This window comes from Camelina sativa, chromosome 8 (genome assembly GCF_030686135.1).
Source record: "Camelina sativa cultivar CO46 ecotype springtype chromosome 8, ASM3068613v1".
NCBI lineage: Eukaryota > Viridiplantae > Streptophyta > Magnoliopsida > Brassicales > Brassicaceae > Camelina > Camelina sativa.
In genome coordinates, this window is record NC_141887.1 from 2,218,927 (window position 1) to 2,236,345 (window position 17,419).

At 38.8% G+C, this 17,419-nt stretch overlaps 4 protein-coding genes, 1 long non-coding RNA gene and 1 other non-coding gene across 12 annotated transcripts; 1 reads left to right on the top strand and 5 right to left on the bottom strand.

The window, feature by feature from the left end:
* Positions 1-803: 803 nt before the first annotated feature.
* LOC104705725 (pescadillo homolog) lies at positions 804-4,530 on the bottom strand. Its single transcript, XM_010421790.3, has 13 exons — positions 4,394-4,530; positions 4,164-4,249; positions 3,731-3,979; positions 3,510-3,635; positions 3,320-3,404; positions 3,122-3,232; positions 2,891-2,984; positions 2,506-2,771; positions 2,096-2,203; positions 1,881-2,002; positions 1,559-1,778; positions 1,266-1,457; positions 804-1,044 (listed from the first exon to the last, which is right to left on the bottom strand). The coding sequence occupies exons 1-13, from the start codon at positions 4,415-4,417 to the stop codon at positions 964-966; spliced, it is 1,764 nt and encodes a 587-aa protein (XP_010420092.1). The 5' UTR covers positions 4,418-4,530; the 3' UTR covers positions 804-963.
* A 281-nt stretch (positions 4,531-4,811) lies between these two features.
* Positions 4,812-7,323, bottom strand: LOC104705726 (protein ANTHESIS PROMOTING FACTOR 1). The gene is made up of 10 exons (XM_010421791.3): positions 7,104-7,323; positions 6,888-6,988; positions 6,584-6,693; positions 6,416-6,482; positions 6,227-6,326; positions 5,818-5,934; positions 5,584-5,721; positions 5,422-5,503; positions 5,245-5,294; positions 4,812-5,098 (listed from the first exon to the last, which is right to left on the bottom strand). The coding sequence occupies exons 1-10, from the start codon at positions 7,170-7,172 to the stop codon at positions 4,928-4,930; spliced, it is 1,005 nt and encodes a 334-aa protein (XP_010420093.2). The 5' UTR covers positions 7,173-7,323; the 3' UTR covers positions 4,812-4,927.
* Positions 7,324-7,464: 141 nt separating this feature from the next.
* Positions 7,465-10,236, bottom strand: LOC104705728 (uncharacterized). Its single transcript, XM_010421792.3, has 3 exons — positions 9,812-10,236; positions 9,000-9,278; positions 7,465-8,718 (listed from the first exon to the last, which is right to left on the bottom strand). Exons 1-3 carry the CDS (start codon positions 10,109-10,111, stop codon positions 7,660-7,662), a joined length of 1,638 nt encoding a protein of 545 aa, XP_010420094.3. The 5' UTR covers positions 10,112-10,236; the 3' UTR covers positions 7,465-7,659.
* Positions 10,237-12,482: 2,246 nt separating this feature from the next.
* Positions 12,483-12,599, bottom strand: LOC147939597 (U5 spliceosomal RNA). The gene has a single exon (XR_015564909.1). It is a non-coding gene; the product is annotated as a U5 spliceosomal RNA (small nuclear RNA).
* A 368-nt stretch (positions 12,600-12,967) lies between these two features.
* On the bottom strand, positions 12,968-16,736 carry LOC104705729 (glycosyltransferase BC10-like). Of its 6 annotated transcripts, none has more exons than XR_015564145.1 (12): positions 15,989-16,695; positions 15,670-15,783; positions 15,464-15,564; positions 15,298-15,389; positions 15,118-15,199; positions 14,909-14,989; positions 14,668-14,706; positions 14,423-14,488; positions 14,181-14,330; positions 13,663-13,791; positions 13,482-13,555; positions 12,968-13,361 (listed from the first exon to the last, which is right to left on the bottom strand). XR_015564145.1 is itself a non-coding variant. In XM_010421794.3 (11 exons), exons 1-11 carry the CDS (start codon positions 16,214-16,216, stop codon positions 13,535-13,537), a joined length of 1,083 nt encoding a protein of 360 aa, XP_010420096.2. In that variant the 5' UTR covers positions 16,217-16,736; the 3' UTR covers positions 13,358-13,534. The 6 variants fall into 6 exon arrangements, 4 of the variants coding, with proteins under 4 accessions (XP_010420096.2, XP_087318535.1, XP_087318534.1 ...); XR_754371.3 differs by having other exon boundaries at positions 15,298-15,369; positions 15,989-16,687; XM_010421794.3 differs by having other exon boundaries at positions 13,358-13,555; positions 15,298-15,369; positions 15,989-16,736.
* On the top strand, positions 13,113-13,912 carry LOC109125835 (uncharacterized). Of its 2 annotated transcripts, XR_002032940.2 has the most exons (3): positions 13,113-13,221; positions 13,323-13,394; positions 13,539-13,912. It is a non-coding gene; the product is annotated as an uncharacterized LOC109125835 (long non-coding RNA). The 2 variants fall into 2 exon arrangements; XR_002032939.2 differs by lacking the exon at positions 13,113-13,221 and having other exon boundaries at positions 13,253-13,394.
* Positions 16,737-17,419: the final 683 nt, after the last annotated feature.

Here is a 17,419-nt window from a genome sequence, read left to right on the forward strand (position 1 = left end):
GAATTAATATGAATGATTCAGACCACCACGTGACAAATGTTTTTTTGGATGTGTTTATAATATTTTAGAAGAGCAAAATTTACGTATATTTTAATTCAATGTTTTACATCCTTCATCTCCTTTCGTTAGGGACAGAGAATAATATGATCAAGTTTCTTTCCCCATTGGTCCCTAAGCCCGAATATGTGTAAAAGAAAAATGCTTCAAATTTTCTTCGGCTAGAAGTATGGAATTCAAAATACACATCATTCTTTTAGAATATATGTATTTTCAACAAATACTTTAAAAACAATATAGTGAATAACTTGTTATCAAAATAGTCTTGCTAAATGCTAACTAAGAAAACATTTAGAAATTATACCACATTTTTGACTTGTAAAGTACCTCTCCAACTAGAAGCTTCCGGTCACGTTTATTATTATACTACTTTTGTAGAAATTATTAGGTAGATATAGATTATTTCTTTAGGCGTACTCATGCATCAGAAAAAAAAATAGAGATCTAATATGATAAAAATTGGAATATGTTCATTTGATTTTCTATGTTTTACGGCGCCTTTGTCTTTACGGAAATTCTTGTCTCTTACTCTTATTATTACTAATCCTTAAAGAAAATTAAACATGAAAAATTGCCAATCAAACTTGAACAACTATGTAACTTAACTTTTAACCATATACATACTGATGCTGTTGTGTTCATTGCCAATCAAACTTGAACAGCTATGTAACTTTTAACCATACTTATACGTACTGATGCACGTGATTTATACATCATAAATAATGTAAAAAGGTTCTAGACGTACGTAGTTTCAAATACTGCTTGTTTTGTGGATTTCTTATAACAAGTATAACAATAATCAAAATCAAAACTTTTTTCCAATTTGGGAGTACATGTTGCGAAGAAACACTAATGATAGATAACTCAAGCCTGAGAGAACAGAAATGCAAACAAAAAATAAACAAGTTATGATGATTGAGCATCCTTCAACTTTTTCTTGCGCTGCTCGATTAGTTCAACACTTGCTTTCTTCTTTTTCTGCCCAATCTGCAGATAGCATTTCACAAAAGAAAACACAACATCAAGTTACAAAACACTAAAGAGTCTTTCATTGATATGATTTAGCAGAGCTTTTAAAACCAGGAATCATCACACAGCTAAATCTAGTACTGATTGTATGTAATTAGCGAGATTCTACATGTAACAGACTTATAGAAACTATGGACCAAAAAAAAAAGAATGAAAGGTAGATTGTGAATGGTACGTACCTTCATGGCTTCATAGAGCTTCCTCTTCTTACGCGACATCAGCAGTGTGGGCATATCAGCGTCCTCTTGAGCTATTTGCATAGCATCGGGACCTGATTCTTCATCTTCAGCCACCTCAGGTGCTACGACAGCCTTACTTCCAGTTAGTTCAATCTTCAGTTCCTCATGGTATTGCTTCTCCTTTGCCGCCATCTACATAAAATATCCCACACAACACAAAGTTAAAACCTTGATCAACACATAAAAAACTTCACAGGTTTGTGCTAATTCATATATCAAGCACAAAACCAGACCTTCTTCTTGCTCGCAGCAGCTTCAGCTTCCTCGGCACGGCTCATAACACCAGCGTATAGTAAGTTTTGAGGATCTTCAAGATCCTCTTTTCCAACACCTGGCAACGGAAGAACTTCGTTTCTCGCTGCTGCTTGAAGCCTTTTGATGGTTTCCGCATAATCAGGAACATATCCTTCTGCTTCATTGTCCACAAACGGTGACAAGTGTGGCGGTGGAATGCTGCTTGTAAGAAAGCACACAACAAATATGTAAACAGCTGAGAAAACGAAACAAAAAAATGGTAGTAAAAGAAGAAATGAGCAAGGGCTATGAATGTGTTACCTTCCGACCAAGTACTTTTCAGTTGGCAAGATTATGCGAGCATTCACACAGTCATAGATCCACTGTGGTTGCACATATTCCCTTGAAAGATACTGATGGCCCGCACTTGGTTTATCGATGATCTACAGAAGTAGAAAGCATGCTATTGAAAACTTTCTATATATCTACACTTTAGGATACAAAGGCAATATTAAACATCAAGCTAAATGGCTTACATGATGTGTAATACTCTCATCATCCTCCTTGAACGGAGCACCTTCTCCTTCCCAAGACACCATCCCACCAAAAGCAGGAAGCACAAAAAGCAGGGACTCTCTTGGAACCTACAAAAGTATACAAAATTATCATATAAAAGACAAGCCGCAGTTATGAAAAAAATTAATGATCTTCTAGGTCACTAGTCGAGGATAAACTCAAGCACACAGATCTTCCAAAATATAAAAAACATGGAGATGTTAGAGATTCATGTTATAGAAAGACTACTATTATATTTGGTCAATTACTGATAAAATCTAGTAGCAAATGAGTATGTTTTGTACCTACCAGTTTAAGTTTGCCAATGATTAACTATTTTACAAGAAAATTCAGTGATATAAAGAGGCTCAGGAGTGAATTAGAGAGATACCTCACGGCTCAAGAAAAACTTCAGATCCTTGAACAGTGACTTGCACACCCTTGTTTCTTCATCCTCTTCAACCTCTTTATTGTTATCTGCAACAATATGCATCAATGCTCCAGGCTCACTCGAAGGCAGCTGGTGCTGAAGTTGTGCAAGTCTCAGTTCAGATTCTTCACGGTCATTTGACTGTGAGCTAGATGAAGCATCAACTTTAGGTTCCACCGTCATGCCTCTGGAGCTGGCATCTATGTATCTTGACAGTGCATAGAGATCTGCAACATTGAAGACAAGCATAAATATTAATCAGAGTAAAAGGTCCTATATTCTGATAGTTACATATGAAAGATATCATTTAAGGAATATCTTCGCTACTTGGAGGAGGATAGCTTACCCGCAGCCAAAGCCTCCAACCGAGAATCAAGGATTGGCGGATATTTCACATTCAGAGAATGGTAAAGCTTGAAGTTAATAAAGGCAAGAAGCGTCTGCATCAAAAGGTGAATGAAAATTTGTCATCATACGTCCAAGCATTAGTATAGGTTAGGCAACTCAAATTAATTCATTCCTACTATGAATTAAGTTAACAAGGGAAAATGAACGAATAGGGATTAGGAGTTCTCACCTCATAAAATTCCAAGAAGGTTAGCATGACACCAAAGTCAACATCATTTGTAAAAACTTGTTGTATTGCATGAGGGGTCAACCAAGTGATCTTCTGACCTTCTAATTCAGCCTATTAAGATAATTACCAAAGTTCCATTATTATAGGTTGTAATCTACTAATTCCATTATAAACTTTCAAGATAAAGTAACACAATACCTGATAGTAAATACCCTTGACAGATACAAACACTTTACGCAATGCATGACAACGTGAAATGTAAGCTTGCCATTCATGGGTCAATCTGGTTCACAAAAGAAGCGCAAATTAAGATTAACGGATATGAGACTAAGATAAGCTGCCGATATGTAAAGAAACAAAGTTCCAAAAGAAGAGATAAGATTCTGACCTTCTACAGTTGTGAACTCGCTTAACTTCGAGATTTTCCCTGTCTGATGCAGGCAACACGGCAAAAAGATGAACCATGGTAAGACAGTCATCCAAGTCTCGTAGTGCATCAATAAATGTTGGATACCTATAAATTCGGAACACAAGAGTGTTAACAGTCTAAACTCATGGATGTTCAGACACAAGAAAAAAACAAAATCAAGTAGTGTGTCAGAAGCAAACCTCTCACGGATCAATCTATCAAGCTTGTAAGTGGGTTGGCGAGTAAGCAAAAGGCGTGCAAGCTCCTCGTTCTTCTTGGCCTTGGCTTTTTTCACCTTCTTTTGGTAGGTTTTGATTTCCCTGAACTTCTCAAGAAGTGGCTCGTGCATAAGGAAAGCAATGTCCTTGACATGGTAGTAAGTGTGGTGGTTTCCCTTCACCTTCTTCTTCGGTTCTCTGGGGAATATACCTTTCACAATACATAGTCTCCTGAAAATACCCAAATCAGCAGGTACAATAACAGATTAGTCACCTATATATATGAAACAAAGTATACTAAATGCTTCTTTTTTTAACCAATACTGAGGATTGAGGATAAATTAAAGAACCATTGTAACCTAAGAGCCACCAATTCCGAAAATATAAGCATAAATATTATAAAATAGCGACGAACCTGAAAAGATTCAAGTTAACTTGAAGATGTTTGAGAGCTTGCGACCTGGTCATATACCGAGCCGCATTTCCTTCCTTCTTTTTCCCCTGCAAATGACACAAACACAACCACAAAACATCAGCTCAAAAAGTTTCTCGAGCAAAGGGGAAAAACGAATATGGATTACAACAGTTGGTTAATCAACCGATATTGGAAACAAATTAAAGGTTCAATCCAACGAAGACACTTACCGCTGGCCTGTAATGCTTCGGCATGGTGATGATTCTGATACGCCTACCAGAGAGGGGACGAGAGATGTAAAGGAGAGAAAGAGAATTAGGGTTTTAGCCAAAACTGAGAATTCATAGTGGGGTAGAAGAGGACGTTATAATGGGCTTCTTTATTACGATTATGGGTTTAAAGGCCCAATAAGGTCATTTACTGTCAGAGGAAAGAAAACCGAACCAAACCGAATTAACCCAGTTTATCAACAAATCTTGCTTGGATCAAATTCTAATGTAGATACAGTACGGTGCAATTTCATAAAGAAACAAACATTGATGTGTTAGTATGGAATAAACTGATGTATCCCTATCCTTTTAGATTAAAACAAAATTGGTTATTTCCAAGGAAAATATTGTAACCACTAACCAGTACCCAAAACCAAAGTGAATCAATTAAGAGGTCTTTGTATTTTGTGATTCAAATACTTGTGTGCTTACATTTGTTCTAACTGGCAAAATTAAAAACCACAATACACAAGTGCATAATGGAAACATATGTCGTCACTGAGGAGGAGGTTGTTGGTCAGCAGCACTACGATCGGCGGGAACTGGCGGCTCGCCATCGTTGGGTATCCAGAATGTGAGAACAGTCGAAGCAGCAACAAACATGGCTCTACGAGGTGCCCATTTCAAACACGACACTACTCCTATATTGTTCTCCCACCTCGCCACCTTATTTTTTGACAAAACCATGGACAAAAATTTAGATACTGTGACAAGCACAAGGCAAAGATATAGTTGCTTTAAATTTCTGAATAATTCATCATCTTTTAAGTGGATATGTACAATCCTGGTGATGTTGATTATTCTGCATTTACCTCAGATGGGTTCTCGATGTTCCAAGCATGTAAGGTTCCATCTCCTGAACCTGTATCGGAAAAAGAAAACTTACTGTGAGGTCTAGATTTTTATCTGGTTTGGTTGAGTAGTTTCATAATTTGGAGTTAAGTTGGTTAAGCTTGGATGTTGTGTAGAGTTTCTAACAAATGCATTACCTGACAGAACATACTTGCCATCTGGTGTGAAGGTGGCTTCTATGGATGTACCCTGTGAAGGCTCCAAACTAAAACCACATTTCTGCAAAACAACATACCGGTTTTACCAACTTGAACCTAATCTTTTGTCTTTTCCAAGTGAAAGAAACAGAATGTGATTACCTTCTCTCCACGATATGCATCAAGAACGTAGATATTGTTGTTTGTAGTTGTTAGGAGCATGGATTTCCCATCGTTGCTGAATTTTATATCGTTAACCTCAGCGGTATCCCCACCTACCAGAAATGTGTCAAAGGGACCCTACATAAGAGATTGAAATTGGGTTGAGTAGCCATAACTTAGAAATACAAGAGAAGTAATGTGTATGGCTGTGTGAATCAAAACTTAGTAGCTAACCTTGTCATAACACCGGGAATCAAACAACTTAACAGCACCTCCTTCCATTGCAATAGCAAACACCAGGCCTTGTTGGTCATACGCAACTGCAGGCCTACCACGAAGATGTAGAATTCCCTATTGACTAAAAGGGTAAGCCTAAATCATGAAACCATATACATTCACAGAGAGACAATAAAAGAAGGGAGCCTAAATCGAGAAAACTTGTTCTACATGTTAAATGCTTCCAACATCCACATTACGTTAATTTTCAGGTTCAAATTATGAGGGTTTGGAGGTTTAGATAACAAAAGGAAAACGACACTTTTCTGGTAAAAACTCTAGGAATATTCAGACGTGATCCCATATGACTTTCTCAAAACTAATTGGACAATGACTTTCACGGACTTTGTAAAACTGGAAAACTAACCTGGCAGGCATTAACACGAAGATCCCAGAGTCTGACACTCTTGTCGAGAGAACCAGACATGAAGCTATCATTTATTGGAGACATACAAAGCGATACAACCCTGAAACATAAGAACAATTTCATACTACTAGTGTAAGTAGGTAAACAAAAAGATATATCCAATTCCCAATTGCAGAGGTGATATCAGACCTGTCTTTATGCCCTTTAAAGTAGCGAAGGATCCGATTATCATACATTGAAAGATATCTCAAGGATTCTAGCACCAAGAAGGAAAAGATTATTCAAGTAAGTACAATATCCACCCATTTTTAATTGATTAACCAATCTGAAGCAAAAGAATAAAAAGAAGGAACTCACCTCCAGTAGACTCCAAATTGTATCGAGAAGAGCAAATAAGAGAGCTGGGATGATGAGTAAAGCATACACGATCGGTACCATGTTTCTTATGGTATGTAATCTTGAGCTGTCTACGTTTTTTAAACAAACATCGAATACAAACTTTCAGATAAAAAAAAATAATTCCAGTCTTGTGCAACAGAAAATTTCATACTCCATAGAAATCCAAACTAATCGTTTTTATCCGATATATTTCTTCGATATTACTTGAGAGTAAAACTGGTAGAACTTAATCGAAAACCTAAATAAGGGAGGAAGAACTGACTTAGCGTTGGCGATATCGAAGAGGCGAAGTGAATCATCTTCCCTGGATGTAACCAGTAGGTCATCGGTCCTATGGAAACCCACTGAATGTATCTTCCCTCCCTGTAACATCCATCCAGCAACCAGAATTGAATGGATTAGACTCGAAATCTGGATTCTACCAAATTTAATTTGAAATCAAATGAGGGAATGACAAAAGAGATAAATCCGTCCATACGAAATCAGAGAAGACTGCGCCGATGGCCATCCTGCGGACAATTCCGTCGTCTAGCTCCGTCAACGACATCGTCAAGATGAAACCACCGGTGAAGCACGAGAAACCCCGAGAGAGAGAGATAGGCAGGGGAGCGAGAGAGACAATCAATAAGAGTTTTAGTGGGTTTAGCGGGTGACATGACGACGCCGTTTTAAGTAAAGAAGAAACATCTTGTCGTTCAGTTCCAGTCGGTCAAAATGTATGTCGTCTTTTGGCTAAGGAAAGATAATAACAAATTAACAACAGAGCGAAGCCTACACGCAGGGACGTTTCTTTATGTAGGTGGTCTGTGATTTTCAAAGAGCCAAAGTACGCAAATGAATGAAACACAAGAGAAAATAAATGACCGAAGCTTCAAGTTTCAGTTTCAAATACATAGAGAAAGCGGTGAAAAAATAATGAAGTCGTCAGACCAAACAAGAAGGTAATCCAAAGATATGTTCGAGGAAATCTGACATGAGATAAAATACGACTATACAAATGTCAGCGAAACCGCAATTAAGAGATATTAACACAGCTAACGACCACCAAACCAACCTCTTGGCGGTTGCTGCTGCTGCATCATACCTCCTCTATCTCCATTCATCAGCTTATCCAAAACAACATTGAGGTCAACCGCTTGACCATTCTCAGTCAATGTTCTCACTGTTCCTCTCACTTGGTCCCTTGGGAACCCCATGCTTACCACTTTGTCGATTACATCATCCACTGGGGCTCTGCTTCCTGATCTTGGGGAACCCGAGCCGCCACTTCCACCGCTACTTATGGCTGAAGCCATTGGTAATCCTTGTGGTAGTGGGCGTGCCATTGGGAGCTGTGGGTAAGCACCAGATCCGCTTCCACTCTGATGTGGCGGTTTCACAGACGGGGTGTTTCCATACTGTGAGGATGGTGGACCGGTGTACTGGTAAGGCTCAGGAGAGTACCCGGAAGCGAAACCTGAACTGGATCTCCCACCTGATCCATCATACATTGATGGTGGCGTTGGAGGACCGTTGTAGTACTGTTGAGATGGGGCTGAAACTGAAGGTGGATGAGAAGGTGGTTGACGAGGAGGGTTTGGTGGGTAAGATTGCTGAGGGTAAGGTGGTTCCTCCGGGTTGTAGCCAGACGGGTGTTGGAGCTGTTGAGGTGGCTGCTGTGGGTATTGTGGCTGTTGAGGAGGTGACTGGTAAGGTGGTTGATGCAGTGACTGGGTTGGAGGAGGAGGTTGATATGGAGGCTGGTTTGTTGGAGGTGGCTGGGACTGACCAGGCGGAGGGAAATAAGGCTCTTGTTGGGGAGAGAACTGGTTAGGAAGCTGAGGCAGTTGTGATGAAGGAGGCGGGAGACTGTGCTGTGAGGCAGGCGGTTGGATAAATTGTTGTGGCGGGAGGCCCTGCTGAGTAAGAGACGGGGGAGCTGCAGCAGAAGCTGGTGGCTGAGGCAGTGATGCGGGTGGCTGAGGAGTGGGTTCAACATGTGTAGAGTGTTTCTCGGGCTGCTGGTTTACCTTTGATAATTGGAGCTTTGAAAGCTGAAGCTGCGCTTCAACTATGTCTTGTTTGTCCTTCAACATCTGTACACCGCTTTGCACCTGATAGCAATCATACAAAGAAGGTACTGAGAAATCTAGAAGCTTGATAGATGGTATATCGAATGAAAGCTCAAATGCATTAAAGAAATTGAAAAATAAAAAACATGAAACCAGAAACTTCTTTGAAGTTAAATGATCAATAACTCCCAGGCCAGGCTAGAATAGTGGAATTGGCATCCAAAAGGCAGAGAATAACCCTTAGTCTAATATCTCAGATTCATTTAGTTGTTTCTATAAATTCAGTCTAATTTACTTAAGGTTTCCGAGAAGAGATAAGTTACCTCTAACATGATGTTTTCAAGCTGTCTCAATTTCCCATCAGTGATTCCATGGCTGTTCCCAACAGAAACTTTCACATCATCCACCAGATTCTCGAGATTTCGAGTTCTGGTCTCCAGCTGAGTTAGACGTGCACTGACACCTTCTATGACATGTATCAGGTTATCAGCATGTGCCTTCATTGTGAGATCAATCGCAGATAAAATAGCTGACTCTGAGGCATTTCGATTCTTCTCAGCAAACAACTTTGAAGGTTCAAGAGAGTCCATAGAACCATAACTCTGCAAGAACGAACCAGATGCAACATGTTTAAAAGTGTGATAACTGCCATTATCCTAACCAAGCAATGCAAGCATCAAAGCAAGATTAAAGCAAACTGGTAATGAAACATAAAAGTAATAATATACACAATAGCTGTAGATCATATATAATACCTAAAAAATCAGGTGTTTTCTACAAAACTTATACTGAATGAAACATTAAAGACAGATATGTAAAATGATGCTTACACAACTAGTCTCTGAACGATGAACTAAGAACAGATCAAGTCAGGCAAAATGTAAGCACAGAACAGTGAAGAAAACACAGAGCGGAGCTTGAGAACCAGAACTAGTATATATATATATATCCATTAACACAGTCAAAACAACTGTTTATGATTCTTCTAAACCTTAATACCGATTCTAATAAGCAAAATACCGTAACCGTGGTAAAAACTAACAGAGACACAAACAAAGGAGATTGATCGCAAATCATAAACGAAAGGGGGAGGGGGGGGGGGGAGAGATATGAGAGAATTTTTTGAAAATATTACTCTTGCGGAAGAAGTTGAAACCGGTTTTGGATCAGATGCATCCCAAACCCTAGCGGCTGTGGAATTAACAGATCCGGCGAGATCTAAAGCGTGGTGAGACAATCCGACAGAGGCATTAGGGCGAATAGGCTGGAAATCATAGCTTGGAAAGATCGCTTCCTTCTTCGACTCCAAGCCATTATTATTATCACCGGCGCGGTGCTTCTGGTGATCGCCGCCGTCTTGTGAATTATTATTATTAGTATTGTCTTCGTTCATCAGATCCATTATCTGCTTATCCGAGTACATAGACGTATTCATCGATCGAAGTTATAATAATCTCTCCCCTTAGATTTTATATGATTTCCTTAACTTCCTGGAGAAAAATTACAATTAATTGTCATCGGCCAAATCGTATAGGTCAGCATCTCTTTCTAATGTAACGCGTCATCAACATCAATTCGAAGACTTGCTGTATAGCCCATTGGGCTTGGAGACTTAATTAGCCCATGACTACTAACTTTCTCCAACTCGACGTGGGGACAAAGGAGGAAACAACCAGAATTGACTGCAATTACGAGTAAGAGTGGTTATTTTTTAGACAGAGAAGATTATATATTTTGACATGAGAAATCTAACTAATGTGCCATATACAGTGAAAAAACTTACGAAATGTGTCATAACTGCTTCATCCTTTCGAAATCTGCCATACCGATGGCATTATATCCCCATAAAATTACCCTATTGTCCTTTTTATCAATTGTTGTAAATATTTGAAAAAAAAAAAAACAATTGTACCTTTTACCCTAACCCCGAAACTGAATCGTCTTCCACTTCTTCTTCTTCCCTGTTTTCTCTTTTTCGCGGCTCTCTGTATTTTTCTCGAATCATTCGTACACAAAAGAGAATGTGCCTCGAACTGTAATTTCGCTATAGGCCAGTCCACCTCCTTCATTCCCGCTAAACGCCGATGAATTTCTCCACACTGTTGGTCGTCGTCGGAGGATAAATTTCCTGATTTATCTCCTGCTAATTCCGTATTTCTTTCTTTAAATTAACTTACGTCTCTCATTAAATTCTCTGTTAGTGTTCCTGAAACTGGCCCCACAAATCGCTCTGATCCCGTCAAGGAGAAAACCCAAGGGGCTCACCCGACTGCCGGAACGTTGTCAGGGTTAGTTTGCCTTAAACTTATTTGATTTTTTTGTGGACGACATCACTGTTGCTTCCCTTGTGGACCAGATCTCTAAACTTCGATATTGTCTCCTTGTGGACCGGATCCCAAATTTGTTGATGTTTCTCGTCTACAGAATTTTTGTCTGCCATAAACCTTAGTAGACCATTTGTGTCTACCATTTATGTCTACCATAAACCTAGTGGACAATATTTTTGTGTTCTTCGGATTCGTCCACAGTTTCCTTGTCTACAGAATTAGTTTTTTAAAAAATTGTCCATCCATTCAGATTATAATCTTGTCTACCGATCCAGATAATTTGTCCACTCGGTTCTGTTTTAAAAAATGTCCACTGTTTAAATGTCTGCAACCGACACTTGTTAGCACTTCGTCTATTCAGATAATATTGTTGTCTACCGTCCGATATAATAATGTCTACCGTCAAATCTTGTTATCTTACAGGAACCTCAGCCCCGAACCAACAGTCTTAGGGGCTAATGCGCAACTGCTGCCTCCTAGGCTATTCACAATCGATTGTTATCCTCAGAAAGGACGTATCAACTCTTACTCGAAACCCGAGTATCTCCTCGACATTGTTGAAGTCATGGATGGGACGAAAGAGTTTGAGTGGCTTAAGTCTTCACCAATCGGCTGCATGTTCCGCCTACCAGTAAAAAAGAGCTCGTTGTCAGGGAAAATGGTCCATCAAATCCTCTGTAGATCACTTGTTACTATGAAGAAACATGAGATGTGGTTTGTTTATGGCGGTCATCCAATACGCTTTTCCCTCAGAGAGTTTGCTATTGTGACTGGCCTGAACTACGGCCAATTGCCAAGTCAAAACGCCATTGCCAAAATGCAGAATCCGGCCGAAGGTGATGATCCTTATTGAGGGAGTTTGTTAGGACCAAAGAACTCAAACACTATACAAGAAATTGTCAATATGTTGAAGCTAGACAAGAGGATGCCAAAGTCCAAAAAAAATGGATGGAGCTCGGAGGTTACAATTGGCCCTTATTGTAATAGTTGAGGGTATATTGCTTTGTGACTTATCAACTGTTAGAGCGTCCAAAAAAATTGTGGAGATGGTAAGAGATGTTGATGCTTTTGCTGAATATCCGTGGGGGCGTCTAGCATTTGAAAAGACCATAGAGATGGTTAAAGTTGGAGATAAAGTGGATACATTTCAAAAACTAGTAGACAAATTGAACCAGTCGCACACAACAACTCACGGGTTTACTCTTTCATTCCAACTGATGTGTCTTGATCTAAGCCAAAAGGCCGAGAAAGATATGCTTTGTCTCAAAGTTTGCAAGTTCTCTTATAGCAAAACTTTGGCTTTGTTTTGCTAATACTCATCCGATGTGGGACTAGTGTAAGCTCTTCAACAGTAATCATCTTCAACTGTAATCATCTCAATAGCTTACTGTGTCGTTAAGAAGTTTTAAATTCATATACTGCTCGTTAAGGAAGTTATATTTAATTAAAAAAAATTCAATGTTAATGATTGTTAGGGGTTGATCTCAACAAGAGACAACCCTCCAAAAATAGGCGTATGCCGCTTAGTACGACAAGCACACGGTATTCTTTAGTAAAAGGCGAAAGAATAGTTCGCTATGTGCTTATCGCACGGCTCCGTGATTTTTAACTGAAGGCTCTCTCCATCTTTTATATGGCATGAGTTTGTTGTCTTTCTCCGTGTGTTTACGATGTGGGACTTAAATAAAAGTTAATACTTAATACCAATGTATGCAAAATCACGCGCACTCTTTTTTGTATTCCACTATTCTTTCGTCACATAATGGGCTTTTTTATTACTTTTGTTTACCTCCGCTCTCATTATGAAAGTCATTAAACCAAATTCAATAGTATGGGTCTTTAGTACTTTTCCCCACTTTTGTAATTGTGAGGTCATTTTGATCTAAATTTAGAATAAGGGAGAAGGACCATAAAGAAATTATAATAACTTCCGAAAACAATCGCTAGTAGTACAAGACTCGCCGTTGTACTTTCAGAGAAGTACAATGTTGATTTTCCTCATTCTTCTTCTAATGAATTTTGCAGTACACAAGTCTGAAGTTTTTTTTTGTACTATACAAAACATAAACGAATGCTACAAAACTTGGTCCCGTGTACTACCATTTGTGTGGTTATATTGTGTACTACTCAATCCTTCATTATGTGTGTCTGTATATAAATAGTTCCCAGTCTAGGCAGATTAAAACACAAGTTGTAATAAACCGAAGATATTTCGAAGGTAGTGGATCTCGACAGGGTCGATATGAGAACACATGTGCAACCAAGGGATGTAATGACGCCATGTAATGATTAATATCTCTCGTTTTCATGTGTTCTCAGGTCACCCCTGCTGAGCTCTTCTCTACCGTCCAAACTTATCTAAACGCCGAGGATTTATTCATATACCAAATGGTAAGTTTCTATGTAATTTCGATCTGTAGTATTACAAATGAAATAACAAATACAAACATTGTTGTAAATCTTAGTAATCTTACGTACCTATGTGTAATATATGCTATGAATGGTGAATGATCTACTTAATTGTCTTGCTCTTAGTCCTTTAACAAGATAGACTGCCAAAGAAACAGAGGAAGCAAGGAACCGACAATGAGCTCATCAGTAATATGTTTGTGATGTAAATTTTCTTAGTTTAAGCGATGATTTTGAAAGAAATGTTTACTTCGCGGAGGAGGCGGAGAGCAGCAGGACGAGTGAACTTCCTGGCGAAGAGGAAGCACGGCGACGGTTTCCCTTTACTACTACACCATTCTCGCCGATATTCCGTCTCGTAGTTGATATTGTCTATTCCCTGTGAATCAATGTGTTTGGTTAGTGATTCAACTTCTGTTTTAAGCTTGTAAAGAGGGTTAAAGCCATAGCAAGAAAAAACAAGATACATAATAGAGATTTTTAGTTCTACCAGATAAAAATGTTGGTCTTAAGAATGCATTACCATAAAAAAACAAACTAACCCAATTCTGATTTCGATTTGGTAACCCCAACTGAACCAAAAATTTAAGACCCTAACCGAACCAGTTTACTTTTAGCTTGGAGTTGGTGGTGTTACCTCTTCACAAAACCTAAATACTCGAAATCCAAGATATCTAAACTAAACCGTAAGACCAAATGCCCGGACCTTACCAAAAATCTGAACCCACAATTTCTCTTTTGGTCCAAGAAGTGATAACACATGTGTACCTTAATGGAGTGTATTAAATCAGGAGTCGCATCAGAAAATTTGTACGTCATAGGATGCCATCCACGACGTTCGTTTCTTTTAGAGGAAGAAAGGTCCCAAGCTGAGTGTGTCAGTGATCTTCGTGTGAGTTCGCTATCTACACCCTTTTGCTGAAAATTTAAGAAGGATTACCAGATTTGATTAATTGTACCATTCATTTCTAAATGACAATGCATACGGTTGGATCAAACATTAATCTTACAGATAGCAATGTCTGAACGTAGTGCTCATCAGGTATACAGTTGTGTTCCTTCCAACCTTCAGCTGGCTACACAATAAGACTACATTAGTACAATACATCGTGTCCTGGTCATCAAGCTAGAAATGCCTTCCAGATTCTACAGACTAAAACGTGCAGGAATCAAATGGACATGAGCTTATGGGGTGACGAGGAACTGTTAATATGGTGCGGTAATTAAATCTGTGACCAGAGAAAAAGCAACTTACCACAGGACGATCTCGCCAAAACTCTGGAAGTGATTTTCTCTGCAAGATCATATGCAAAAAAAAGTTAATGAGTGAGCCAAGGCAACAGTGAACTGTCCACTAACAAAGTAACTCTCACAATAAATGAATGAAAACAAAGAGAGTATATCCCTCTTTACAGTATCATACTAGAGGACAGCTCATAAATATCAAATACAGTATTCCCAAGCTTGCTAATGAAGTGAAGGTTTCTACAACTTACTCTGCAATGCTGCTGAAACATCGGAAAGACGGAGGTATCATTCACCACAATTTCTGCGTGTTTTCGATTCAGAACCACCCACTTCGAGAAGACAATAGAATAAAGTAAACATAGCAGAGATAATATCAGCTAAAGTTCACACATTCAGAATGACAGAATTCGTGGTCATTTAGAAATACATTTTACACAACAAGGGATCAAAACTTCACCTGTGATCCTTTTCTCCAGTTATGAACAGGAATAATGGGATTCATTCTAGGATTATAACGGCTATCTTTTGTATCTGCAAAGCTGCAATAAAGAAAAATATTTAGTGATTCCAACATAAACATTCCTTTCTGTTGGCATCAAAGTTACAGTATGGAGTTATGTATTTAAGCAGCACGGACCTATCAACGAAACTAGTTGGTGTTGACATGATATAGTTATAAGTGTAGCTGAAACTGTACAGAGGTATGCAGCTGAGAAGAAACCAAACAAACTGAAAAATTTAGTTAGGCAAGTTCATCAATTGCAATCCCAGACATGTAAAGATACCTACAAAATCAATCTCACCTATCAGAAAGAAAAACAAAGCGGTGATTAAATGGATCAGTAAGTGCATGTCTGAGCAATACACGTTCTGCTTCAATCATGGTTGATTCACCCCAGTCTACCTGTAATTAAACAAATGAATCAGACGACCTTAAAAAAAAAAAAAAATGCTGCTAATGAAAAAATCATGATTTAATAAACTGATACATAATTCTCATAGCAGCAACCTGTATGCTGTCATTAACTTGCCGATCCAAGAAGAACTTTGATCGAGTTGTAGCCTCGCTGAGTACGAATCCAGGTCTAGAATGAACATATATTGAGAACTTTCCATCCTCACCCTGCAAAAAGAACATAATTATCATGGACCAAGCTGAATTACTTCAACATGGCTTTGACAATTTCTTTTAAAGCTATAAAACATGATTTATAACTAAATTATCCACATTCCAAGAGTGAAAACATCCAAAAGATCCCAAGTACCAGAATCTAACCTAATAGTGTTTCAGAACCCAATTAGAGAAAGGAGGAGAAGTGTATGTGTACCTGAAAGAAAGCATCCCAGACAAACTCGAGAGGGAGTCGATTACGGGCAATGAAGAGGAAAGCAATCTGAGGTTTCTGATCGAGGCGAGGCTTGAGAGACGAAGTGATTCCATGGAAACGAGCTTGGATAAATACGAAAGTCCCCAAGCAGAAAGCGAACATCAATGTACCGTATACCTTCCTCTTCCATCTGTACAGTAACTTCTGCTGCGACGCCTTCTTCTTCATTTTTGGATTGGATCGACCCACCCAGTAAAAAAAAAACGCGGCTCAAGTCAATTTTCCCGCCATTCGTCTCCGTAGATCAGAACTTTACATAGTCAATCAGACGTTGAAAATGAAAACAGCTTCGTATCTCTCTCTCTCTCTCTCTCTATATATATATATATATCTTGCTCTAAGTCGTATTCGTCTCTGGTTTAAAATTCAAGATGTTTGGAGGCAATCAACTCTCGATCTCTGAAGCCGGATCAGATCGAACATGGAAGAATCTTCTTCAAAATCAGTGGAAGATTTACCGGTTGCTTGAACCGAACTCCAAGGACGATGTCGTCGACCTGAAAGCTTAGTGATCCGGGGGAGACAAATCACGTGGAAGGAGAAGATGAGCTTTCAGCTTTCACGGGAAGGAGGAGACTTGGAGAGTGAGAAAGTGTGAGAGAGAGAGATGCTGCTGGTGGTGAGGTGGGCCTTTCTCTTGTTTTTTCGTAAAGCGAACACTTCAACTGGCAAAATTGAAGCCCGGTCCAATTCATACCCAGCTAATTAATGTATTTTTAACACCGATTAAACGCTAACCGACCCGGTTTTATTATTTTGGTCTTGGTCCAGTTGGTTTTATTATTTTAGGTCCTGCTTCAATTTTATTTATTACGGCATAACCCCCCCCCCCCACCCAAGGCCCCAACTATCAAAATTTAATGATATACGGCCGCAATGAGCTTGTTGCATTAATTTTTTTTGTCTATGCATTATTTGTTTTTTGTTTTTTTTTCTTTGAGTTAGAATGACATTTTGATAATTCATTGTGTGGCTATGTAATTACAACATGTATGAAAATATATAGATACGATATTGTTTGGATAATACTTAAAACATAACCATGTACGAAAAATGTGACTACAGTATACAAATTCAACTATAACGTGTAGCATCTCTATAAAACTAGTGCGAAAAAAATTACTTCAGACCACACTGGTTCGCAAAGAAATATCTATCGTGAATAGTAAACGAACACGTGGAGCATATTTGGAACGTTTCCTAGTACTCATTCTTTTGGCGTTCCTACCAGCTAGGCAGCTAGTACAAAACTCGCCGTTGTACTTTCAAAGAAGTACAAAGTTGTTTTGTTTTAATCAATTTTGCAGGTACGCAAGTCTGTCTGAACTTTTTGTTTTTATTTGTACTACAAGAAAACGTAAATGAATGCAA

Bases quoted from the DNA above. Each gene is read 5' to 3' on its own strand.
- LOC104705725 (XM_010421790.3), bottom strand. From the start codon at position 4,417: ATGCCGAAGCATTACAGGCCAGCG. The intron at 4,250-4,393 runs GTAAGTGTCTTC...TGTCATTTGCAG, and splicing joins CGAAGCATTACAGGCCAGCG to GGGAAAAAGAAGGAAGGAAA. The intron at 3,405-3,509 runs GTCAGAATCTTA...TTTGTGAACCAG, and splicing joins CGAGTTCACAACTGTAGAAG to ATTGACCCATGAATGGCAAG.
- LOC104705726 (XM_010421791.3), bottom strand. From the start codon at position 7,172: ATGTCGTTGACGGAGCTAGACGACGGAATTGTCCGCAGGATGGCCATC. The intron at 5,504-5,583 runs GTAATCACATTC...GTTGTTTTGCAG, and splicing joins ATGCATATCGTGGAGAGAAG to AAATGTGGTTTTAGTTTGGA. The intron at 5,295-5,421 runs GTAATGCATTTG...TTTCCGATACAG, and splicing joins TGGCAAGTATGTTCTGTCAG to GTTCAGGAGATGGAACCTTA.
- LOC104705728 (XM_010421792.3), bottom strand. From the start codon at position 10,111: ATGAATACGTCTATGTACTCGGATAAGCAGATAATGGATCTGATGAAC. The intron at 9,279-9,811 runs GTAATATTTTCA...TCGTTCTTGCAG, and splicing joins TTTCAACTTCTTCCGCAAGA to AGTTATGGTTCTATGGACTC. The intron at 8,719-8,999 runs GTAACTTATCTC...GATTGCTATCAG, and splicing joins TTGAAAACATCATGTTAGAG to GTGCAAAGCGGTGTACAGAT.
- LOC104705729 (XM_010421793.3), bottom strand. From the start codon at position 16,216: ATGAAGAAGAAGGCGTCGCAGCAGAAGTTACTGTACAGATGGAAGAGG. The intron at 15,370-15,463 runs GTGAGATTGATT...GTTTCTTCTCAG, and splicing joins TTTGTTTTTCTTTCTGATAG to CTGCATACCTCTGTACAGTT. The intron at 13,792-14,180 runs GTACACATGTGT...ATTGATTCACAG, and splicing joins ATTTAATACACTCCATTAAG to GGAATAGACAATATCAACTA.